At 38.2% G+C, this 11422-nt stretch overlaps 1 protein-coding gene across 2 annotated transcripts; it reads right to left on the reverse strand.

Moving 5' to 3' along the window:
• Positions 1-650: 650 nt before the first annotated feature.
• On the reverse strand, positions 651-11413 carry LOC111868915 (peroxisomal membrane protein PEX14). 2 transcript variants are annotated; one of them, XM_023860013.2, is made up of 5 exons: positions 11076-11413; positions 8092-8247; positions 7650-7799; positions 3284-3501; positions 651-1848 (listed from the first exon to the last, which is right to left on the reverse strand). In XM_023860013.2, exons 1-5 carry the CDS (start codon positions 11139-11141, stop codon positions 1626-1628), a joined length of 813 nt encoding a protein of 270 aa, XP_023715781.1. In that variant the 5' UTR covers positions 11142-11413; the 3' UTR covers positions 651-1625. The 2 variants fall into 2 exon arrangements, with proteins under 2 accessions (XP_023715781.1, XP_023715780.1); XM_023860012.2 differs by having other exon boundaries at positions 7650-7802.
• Between the last annotated feature and the right edge of the window lie 9 nt (positions 11414-11422).

Consider the following 11422-nt stretch of genomic DNA (forward strand, 5'->3'; position numbering starts at 1 on the left):
AGATCTAATTTGGATAAAGGAGATTAATGGCACAGCAGTACAGTGTATACACAAAAGATGGTGCAGTTTCAAAAGTTAATAAGACATTTATTTCTCAACTTACACGGGCACAACATACACTGTCAGATGCGGCAACTGTCCAAGTTTCTCACGCGTTAATTAGAAACCTTCAATGTATGTACCCTGGGTCAAACGACGTACATCCACACGGTAATCAGTCTCATCCCAGGCCCAGTGTAGCATGTCCGCTGTAATGGTCTGCAGTGCATGCGTTATCTGATCACGAAATTCATGGATGGATGTGGGCAATGGTGGTACATAAATGCTGTCTTTTACGAACCCCCAAAGAAAGAAATAGCACGGTGTAAGAACTGGCGAACGGGGTGGCCGAGGGAGAAGGTTATCTCCATTTGCAGCAGAGTTTGATTACCGTGTGCATGTATCGCTTGTGATCCAGTGTGCACACATTGGAGGTTTATAATTAACGCAAGAGAAACTTGGACAGTTGCCACCACTGACGGTGTACGTTTTGACTGTGTAAGTTGAGAAATAAATTTATTAACTTTTGAAACCACACCATTCTTTTGTGTATACCCTGTATATGGGGCTTTTGTACTGTTATGCTGGGTTGTAAAATATCTTGCTTATTATTGACCAAGAGATTAAATAATGGTTCTTTGTGACATTTTGGAACTGAGTTGTGATATCCTAACCTGAATGTAATGTGGTACAAGACCCTAAATACTGCTGTATTGAGAAGTATAATTTTGTTTGGTGTTCTGTATTTTAAGGCACTAATATGTTGATTCTGTAGGGACCTGTTTCTGTGTTTTAAAAGTAAGCTGTAAGGATAACATGCTTCCAAAAGAAGGGGATTAAGAACGTCCCCTTTTATGAATGTGGTGATTATGTATTGTTAGTAATTTTAATTGTGTGTTCATACAGGTTTTAGAGACCAATTGATATAGCAGGATTACAATTCTGCAGACCCATGTCTTTTTTCCAGAAGCCAGTGATTTGAGTCCTCCCTTTTTAGACATACTCAGTTTTCATTGTAATTGTGTAAAGAAAAAGGGAATGTTAAGATGACATTTATGCTGTAAATACTTAGACTAGCTTTTTGTCATAATTGTTAGTAAAACAAAAGTACTGATCGTTTCTCATATTGTCTCCATCTTCATTTTAGCCAGAAAAAAAATTACACTGCTGAATGTTTTTGTTTATGTAAATCATCATGTTATTATAATTGTTGTGATGCACTGGAAAGACAGAATGGACAAAATAACATGACACCGCAGTACAAATAAAACTTTCTATGGTGCTTTTTCTTCATTTCAAGCATTAAGAGTGGAAAAACAAAGCAAATTATTTGAAGTGTCTGTATTCTTTATTTCTCTTTTCATGTCCACATATATTTGTACTGAATGTATACGTAGCATTCACGTTTATAGAGTTTATAAAAGCTTTCTTTTTGGTTAGCATCACATGACAGTTCTTTCTGAAGCATCATCAGTTGTTGATCACCCTTTCCGAACTTGGAGCATTTTAACTGCTTTTTGTTCTCAGTGGCTGATACCAGCAGTGTTGGAAGCCATACACATCTTTGGCTCTGCCCCCCCCCCCTTCTATTCCCTGATCATTTCAAGGCTGCTATCACTGCCAGTGTTGGTGACAACTTCATTTTCACTAGAGCCTGAGCCACTTGTGCACACTTCTATATCACCATCTCCTTTCTGTCCTTGTTCTCCCTCATCACCATCAGTTACTTGGGGGGATGATGATAACTGCCATGCAGGAATGGAAGGAGGAACCAGTGGATTGCTGGTAGCAGCAGCTGGAAACTGATGCCTGGAATGAAAAAGAAAAGTTGAGCCATTGTCATGTATTGGAGTTACAGTTCTTTTCAACTGATTTAATTGGTACTTATTTCACCAGTATTCAACTGTTAATATATGGTTTCTCTTATACTTCAAGATCACTAAGTTATCAATTTAATACAGCATTTTCCCATTTACAGTGAGATTTCATTTAACACTACTGGATGCTTTCCTTCAATTATGTTATTTCTTTATGTCCTGCTTACTCTACTATTTACCCGCATTTAATTATATAAAACTTAATTGAAAAATGACCTATAACAAACCATTCCACTGAACATTATGGCTGAATGGATAGTACTTCTGCATCATATTTGGGAGGTTCCAGGTTCAAATCTGTTAGAAGACCAGCTGTTGTGAGGTCTTTCATAGTCTTCCTCAGTCCCTCAAGGCAGATACTGGGATAGCACCTCAAATTAGGCTAAGACCACATCCTTTCCAATCTCCTATCATTTGACAGTACATAGTCTGAACTACTCACAATGGCATTAAATAAACTGTAAACAAACAATTAAAATCAACCCTTCCTTACATGGTTAGAGCAGTATGATCTAAAGATAAGGGGTTTCTGAATTAAAACAGATGACACAATGACTGAATTTGTTGACATGTGGGACAATAATTATATATTAAGTCTGGCAAAGTAATCAAACTGATTTCTTTGATAGGTGACAGCACAAGCAAGGTGGAACAAATGATTGTAAGAGTTACAGGTGCTGTGTAATAATATAATTTGCCTTCAGTATCTTTTGAAATAGCTTTAATTTTATTGATGTCATCTTTGATTTCTTTGTAATGAAATGAGAACAGTGAATCAGTATCGTTACTTTTAATCAGATTTTTGGAAAATGTCATGGACAGTTACAAAGTTGAAGTAGATAAAATAATGTGAAGAGCATAGGTTTATGTGTGGATTGAAGAATGAGATGCAGTTGAACATTCAGAAATTACATGGACCATTCATTTTCATTTCTGAACACGAAATCTGCTTTCAGACTGGAAAAAGTACCTATATCAGAACTGAAGTTCAAAATTATGTTTATGTGCTTTTTTTTTTTTTAGGGCCAAAGGGACAACCTCCTGAATGTATTACTCCAGACAAATACACAACTGATGAAAATACCTCGATGTTTTGGAAAACTTACACTAGCCCAGTTAATGAATAAACCTGAACCTTTGGCCAAACAAATATTGTATTATAACAGTGACAAGCTCATTCCATAATGCAGTTTTTGGTCAAGAGCCATATTCCAGTGTTGGAATATCCAACAGTTACGATATCTTGTCCCATGCATATTAATTTTTCAAAACTTAAGACTTAAGAGGACCTTATTTTGGATCTACTCAAGAAAGCCTGTCAACACTTACCTCACCCATCCACACCTGATAAGGTAATAAATACTAACCTGCTGAGTAGAAGTCCTTTGACTGTTGCTATTTCTGCTTTCAACTCCTGGATTTGTTTGGAAGCGGAACTGCTCTGTTCGGGCTGTTGCTGCTGTTGGTCACTAATTCTCTCCAGATCTGTATGAACCTTTCTTATTCCTTCATTCAGTTCTGATATTAAATCTTCAATAGTCTTCTGTTTCTCTTTTATCCCAAATAAGAATGGTTCTACAAATTTCTGAAAGTATATATATTGACGCTGATCAGTTGTAGCCCTTATTTTTATGGATGATTATAAATGACAGTGAACTTTATTTACAAATTGATTCTCAGTAATTTTAAATTGAAAGTCTGATATTTTGATATTACTGGAACTTTATCGTGATCTACAACACTGTATTCATTGTTTGGGACGTGCAATACCGTCTTTATGTGGAAATTTCTGGATTCTGGCAGGGCCAAGGAGTCTGGAGTTCTGACATTAAGCAGAGCAGTCATTAATTTTGCTCAGGTACAGGAAACCAGACATGCTACAAAAGTCAGTGAAAAAGCCATGTCAAGACTTGTTATAATTGCCTGTGAATGAGGACCATTCAAGGGCCATTATGACTGAGTTGCCTCGTTCAAACTTCCCTTCAGGAGATGGGATCGCACATATATGTTTGTAGCGTGGAGAATTAGAATTTTTTTGAATTCCCAGCATGGGATGTGCAAGCCATTTTCATGCAGCTAGTCTTTCACCATATTCTGAAGTGTACGGACGTAATCCTTGCACACTCCGAGACCTAATTAGCAGATCAATAAATAAATTGTAATTGTAAGCATTAATGTACAATAAATTAAACAGTGTGGTTTGGAGAACAATAAGTGAATCAACATCAAGCTGGATCAACTCCCAGAATACTGCTTAATTCGGCGTCGCTATCCCGAGCCTCCTGGTAACTGACCCAGCTAGTTTCCCGTACCTACACCAACTTATCTTAGTTCGTTCTGTGAGGACAACTTACAGTGGCCATCACACTCTCCTAAGGTAGAAACTGGTGTAGCAGGGATAGCACAATTCCGACTGTGCTGACATTATAAATGCTGGTTGGAAAAGAGCGGTGTTAATATATTGTTGCGTATTTGCTCTATGCAGGAACTGTTGAGCAACAGAGGCCTTGGGACACATGCACAACAGGAGAGTTGGAGATTGTATCGCAGCACTGCTAGGCGACAACTCTATGAACGCTTGGATAGTGCAACAGGAAGTAGGGGTCACGTGAACTGCATTTCTGTGAGCAACGTCACAAAGAGTTGCTGGCCAACATGAAAGCCTGGCAAGAAGAGATGGACGCCGGTCACAAAGAGACAATGGCCTGCCGAGAAATGACGGAGGCACATCTGGAAGAGAAGAAACTGACCTCAGTGGAAACGAAACCTGAGGCGGTACAACAAGAAGAGGTCCCCGTAGAAGACGTCACAGTGATGGTGGAACTGAAGAAGAGGCATAGGGACCGAAATCTGGCTGTGGGATGCCGCCAGAAACCGAAGCATACAAGGGAAAAGTGAAAAGTGTGGATCCCAGACGAGATTGGCCGTCGCCCGCAGAGAGACGAGCAGCAGTGCGAAAGTGACACGGCGCAAAGGAATCGTCAGAAGAAACTGGTTCAGGGGCAGAGAGAGAAACCCTGAGAGGACAGACATTTGAAAGGAGAAGTCAACCGAAACTGGAATGCAGCAAGGGCATAAGGAGCCGAGATGTAGAAGAGCTGCTACATCCGAGGCTAAGGTGAAAAACTGCAGACAGTATCCACAACAGAAAAAAAAAAATCTAACAAGACATATAGGAAGATGACTGGACTGGAGATCGCGAAGCGAATAGCCGGAATAGATTGTGGACTGGACCTTGTGGAGGGGTTTACCCCCTCCAAAACGGAAAAAGAGACTGCAAGCAGAGGAGGAACCGATAATGTAGAAAGACCAGCCTCTCCGGCATGAATGGAGAATGAATGATGACAAAAACATCGAGTGACTGGTAGTACAACTGGACCGGCTTGCGACCTACCATGGAGTTGCTCAGGACAAGCACCTTGTAGCAGGGGACAGATGCGGTAGAATGAACACCACAAGAGACACGCGAAGAAAAGGAACGAGGATGCAGCGTTTGGCTATTCGGGATGAACAGCCTTATGGGGGGCACGCGGTAGCGTAGTTCGTTGAGGCACTATGCTACAAGAGGGAAGGTTGCAGATTGAACTCCCTATGAGGTCATTTACTTTTTTTTTTTAAAGTGACCTAATCCTTCTAGCCGCAACTATGGCCCTGGGGTCGACTCAGCCTCTGACAGAAATGAGTACCAGGAATATTCTTGGAGGGGTAAAGAGCAGCTGGCACATAAGGCTGACAACCTTGCCGTCATCTATGAGCCGACTGTCTAGAAAATGTGGGAACCTCAACATCTCACAACCATATGGGCCTCCACGGCCTGTTACAGGGATACCTTTACTTTATAGCCTTAAGGAGGGAGCAATTTGGCGTATTTGCTCTATGCATGAACTGTTGAGTCACAAACGCCTGGGGGCACGCGCACAATGGGAGAGTTTCAGATTGTATTGGCACATTGCTAGGCAACAACTCTGTGAACGCTTGGATAGCGTAACAGGAAGTAGGGGTCATGTGAACTCTGCGTTTCCGCGAGCAACATCACATATCCCCACTCATCCCATCACTATGCAACGTTCGGTAAACACCCCACACCGCTAGGCTGTGATGTCACGCAACAGTGGAGTCTGTGCAGTGACCATTGCTAGGCAATTGGTCTGTAAACACATCAAACAATATAGGCTGTTTTCTGTGTGGTCAGCGAGAGGCCTATGATGTAAGGGGGTTCAATCCATGTCTGTCTTTTGTATTTACTACTGGTCCTTGTCAGCGCAGTCTTTCTCGGGTCCGAGTCCCTTGAGACAAAAGTCGGACCCGTCCTCTCGTCAGAGAGAGCCCCATAAAAATAAGATCATAACTGTCAAACAACCTTCTGAGGTTGAAAGTGCTATTGCAAAATTGAAACAGTATAAATCGCCAGGTAGTGATCAAATTCCAGCAGAACTTATTCAAGCAGGAGGCGAAATATTATGTTCTAAGATCCACAATCTAATTACTTCTATTTGGCATAAGGAAAAATTGCCTGATCAGTGGAAGGAGTCTATTATTGTACCAGTTCACAAGGGTGGTAAAACTGACTGTAGTAATTATCAGGGGATATCACTGCTATCAACTTCATATAAAATTTTGTTCAATATTCTTTCAAGGTTAAGTCCATATATAGATGAAATTATTGGGGATCATCAGTGTGGGTTTCGACGTAACAGGTCAACTACAGATCAGATCTTTTGCATTCATCAGATATTGGAGAAAAAATGGGAGTACGATGAGACATTACGTCAGCTATTCATAGACTACAAAAAAGCCTATGATTCAGTTAGGAGGGAAGTATTGTACAATATTCTAATAGACTTTGGGATACCCATGAAACTAGTTAGGTTGATTAAAATGTGTTTAAACGAAACGTATAGTAGAGTCCGTGTAGGTAAAATTTTGATAAATCTCCTATCTAGAATGGTCTAAAACAAGGAGATGCTTTATCGCCACTCCTTTACGACATTGCTTTAGAATATGCAATTGCGAAGGTCCAGGGAAATTAAACGAGACACACCAGCTGTTGGTCTACACTGATGATGTTAATCTACTGGGTGATAATGTAGATACCATAAAGAAAAAACACACAAACTTTAACTGATGCAAGTAAAGAGGTTGATCTAGAAGTAAATACAGAGAAAACCAAATATATGTTGCTGTCTCGTCACCAAAATGCAGGGCAAAATCATGACATAAAGATAGGAAGCAGATGTTTTGAAAATGTGGCACAGTTCAGATAGGTGGGAACAATGATAGCAGATTGAAACCTGATTCAGGAGGAAATTAAGAGGCAACTGAACTCGGGGAATGCTTGCTACCATTCAGTCCAGAACCTTTTGTCTTCTCGTCTGTTGTCCAAAAACATTAAAATTAGAATATACAAAACTATAATTTTGCCTGTGGTTCTGTATGGGTGTGAAACTTGGTCTCCACCATTAAGGGAGGAACATAGACTGAGAGTATTTGGACTGCAGAGGGATGAAGTGACAGGAGGCTGGAGAAAACTGCATAATGAGGAGCTTCATAACTTGTACTCTTCTCCAAGTACGAGTATAATTAGAATGATCAAGTGAAGGAGGATGAGGTGTGCAGGTCATGTATATAGTATATTGGTGGGAAAGCCAGAAGGAAAGAGACCACAGGGAAGACCAAGTTGTAGGTGGGTGGACAATATTAGAATGGATCTTAGAGAGATAGGATGGGCTGTACCTTATATAACAGATACAATCCATATGTTATGCCTCCTATGACTGCAATTGTATTTACAACATCTCGAAACCGGGACCAATGAGATGGAGGTGGCAACATGTAAGATGGAGGTGCCACTGGTGCAGCTGTATGTTGAAGCACTGTCTGTAACTGCTGAAAGCAGAGAATATTACACCTACAGTTACCAGTTCGTTTGCAGAGTGAACTTTTTTTTAAAATTACTGTTAATATTTACAAAACAAACTCATATTATGACTATGAAGAAAGGTACCTAGAACAGAGAAATGATGACTGTTCTAAAATACCACTAATTTATTGAGCATTTTTGTCACCACAGTGCTGCCATTCATTTCCATTAGTTTCACAGAACATGTCTTGGATTTCTGCACTTTATTAATTTACAACTCTCAAACCTTTATGAGGTATAAATAAGAATGCTTACTCCATTATGGCTTGGGCTTCCAATGGCACCTGCACGTTCACAAGCAATATGCACTTCTTCATCTGTGAGACCCTTTCTTTTCAAAAATGCCTGCTGACTTGCCAGGGAACTTTTTTGGACATTTGGATTTTGCAGAAACTTGATAGCTGTTCCTATCTGAAATTAATTCAATTTCTGTTACACAGTGGAAATTACTCTGCCCTGTCTACAATCAGACTGCGCCACACATGTTCTTGCTAGTTTTCCAGATTATGGAAATGTATACTTAAAACTCACCCCGAAGTATAAAAATTTTTAGAATGCAAAACAATATAATTAGAATTATGTTGGGATGCAGAAGGAGGGATTCATGCAGGAACTTATTTAGAGAATTCTAAATCTTACTTCTGGCATCTCAGTACATACTATCTCTTATACTCTTTGTGATAAAAAACAAAAACAAATTCAGAGATTCATAGAATAAATACCAGACAGCAAAATAATCTCCATTAGCCTCTTGTAAATTTGAGTAAATACCAAAAGGGAGTTTACTGTTTAGGAACAAAGGTCTATAATAATCTACCACAATATATTATGGAGTGACACTAAAAGTTTTGAGGTACAATTAAAACAATTTTTATATTTACATTCCTTTTATTCTTTACAAGAATATTTTGGTTATAAATCTTTTTAAGATGCAAGTAGTTGTCTTGCTTTACAATTAAAAGAAGGCAAGATTGTCAGGCTGTGTTCTGATTTTTAGATGCTTATTTTAGATATACACAATGTGTATATTACTGCATACTAGTGTTTATTTCAGTTTATTATATAATTAATGTATGTTATACAAAACTCATTAATGATGATACATGATACAAACTCTGTCTTCAGTGCAAACTATATATTATAGGTCTCTCGTTTTGCTCTCCTTTACACACTACATGTTTCGGCCACAAACGGCCATCATCAGGTGTATTACTCACGTATCTGTCACACTGCACTTAGTTTAACATTTAAAATTTAAAAACACAGGTCTTTCTGATTGTTCCTTTCGTCACTATTACCAAAATCTACTTCGTTGATATCTTTGTTATTTACACACGTCAATGTTGATTTCTCTGAATTAGCACTTATAAAATCTTCAGTTCTAATTTTAAAATCTTTTTAATTTTCCTCTAAATTTTAAATTTAAAAGTGTCAGGGTTACTCGCCCTATGTCTATAGTGCTGCAGCGGCTACTTCTTGTTTCTAGTACTGTACCGGTGTTATCTGTAATATACAAATATTCGTATTAGTATCTTATGTACTTAATGTTTTCTTATGTGTTTATACTGTTATTTGTACTTACTCTTGTCTTTACTTGCTTGTCTTTACTACGTGTGCTGTGTTTTATGTTGGTGAGTGTAGGAGGGGAATGGGTATTGGGGAGAGGGAGGTACCGTTAGTCTGTATAGATTTCGTGTATCATTTGAAATATGGGATTGTGTGTTTCTATGTGTGTGTCATTCATGTGTAGGCCTTTCTTACTTATCTTATATATATGGTATTTCTCTAATGTATTCAAATGTCTGCCCTTCTTTCCTGTTGTTACAACTTCCATTACCTCTGTTATTGTTCCATATGCATGTCCTGTATTTAGTATGTGATTTGAGTACCCGGAATTGCTATTATTATTTCTAATATCATGTATATGTTCTTTGTATCTGGTGTTAAACACATAAGAAAACATTAAGTACATAAGATAGTAATACGAATATTTGTATATTACAGATAACACCGGTACAGTACTAGAAACAAGAAGTAGCCGCTGCAGCACTATAGACATAGGGCGAGTAACCCTGACACTTTTAAATTTAAAATTTAGATGAAAATTGAAAAGATTTTAAAATTAGAACTGAAGATTTTAAAAGTGCTAATTCAGAGAAATCAAAATTGACGTGTGTAAATAGCAAAGACATCAACGAAGTAGATTTTGGTAATAACGACGAAAGGAACAATCAGAAAGACCTGTGTTTTTAAATTTTAAATGCTGATGATGGCCGTTTGTGGCCGAAACATGTAGTGTGTAAAGGAGAGCAAAACGAAAGACCTATAATATATGGTTTGCACTGAAGACAGAGTTTGTATCATGTATCGTATGGAGTGCAACAGGATGCTTAAATATCTTATCATTAATGACATTGTGTTTTAACTATTGAATTTTTAATTAACAGACTTGTATAAAACTGTACAAATTGTATAAGGTTTGCCATTACTTTTACTACTACAATTAACTTATTTATTATATTGTATATGTTTATCAGTATTTTATACAAATGTGTATGCTATTGGATGACAACTGTAATCCTTAGTTGTGACTGTAACTAGAACGATCTCCATATCTGCATGAAAATGTACTCTCGACAGGATTTATGGAAGGTGAATAAATGAAATGAAAGAACATATTTTAAATTCTTAATGTGGGATATTTTAATTTAGACACATTACTTGTATTTTACGTTCTACTTTATATGCAAACATGCTTGTCCAGAGCAAGGGGGGCGGGGTTGAATTCACGAAAAGGCCCAAAATCTCCATATACATGATGAAGTAAAGGTATAATTTTGTCTGTGCACAGCCAACGCGTATAGGGCCATGAAAGTTAAACCTCCCACGAATTAATCTCAACTTCGAACGGAGGTCAACAGATCTGCGCTCTGACCACTTTATACCCGAGGTACATGTCTCCCTCTGCTACATACATTATGTTGGCTGGACAGCAGCACACTTCTGGCCCTCTGCGAGAAAAGATTCTAATATCCGTGTCGGAAGTGAATCTAACATTTCGTTGTCAACGTTTTACAAGTGTATCACGGGGATAATGCACCACCTTCACGTTTATGAAACTTCATGAAATAACCAAGTAACAATAAAAGTAACAAGTAACAACAAGTTACAACAAGTAACTAACAACTACATAATTGCTAAAGGATACAAGATATTGTAAAGTAAACATTATAGCCTACAAGATCTTCTCTTGGCTTAGGTGACTGTTTTTCTATAATTCCAGAAGTGTAATTATTATCAGCCATGATTAATCCTTAAGTGAAAGAATCACAATTTCATATTAGTACTATAACCAAATAAATAAGTCTAGAACACCCTCCACTCATTCCGATTCAACTGTCCGCAGCCTTCCACAATTATGCTTAGCCACGGTTTATTAGGCCGTGTCCCCGTGTGCTGAGCTCGACGTTTAAAACACTAATCTAGTCATTTGACCGCAATTCAAATTGACTACTTGTGATATTGATAGATAATAAAATAAAGCTAACTATACTGTAATTTTCTTTAAATTGAATTGTAAATTAAT

This window comes from Cryptotermes secundus, unplaced genomic scaffold (assembly GCF_002891405.2).
Source record: "Cryptotermes secundus unplaced genomic scaffold, Csec_1.0 scaffold753, whole genome shotgun sequence".
Lineage (NCBI taxonomy): Eukaryota > Metazoa > Arthropoda > Insecta > Blattodea > Kalotermitidae > Cryptotermes > Cryptotermes secundus.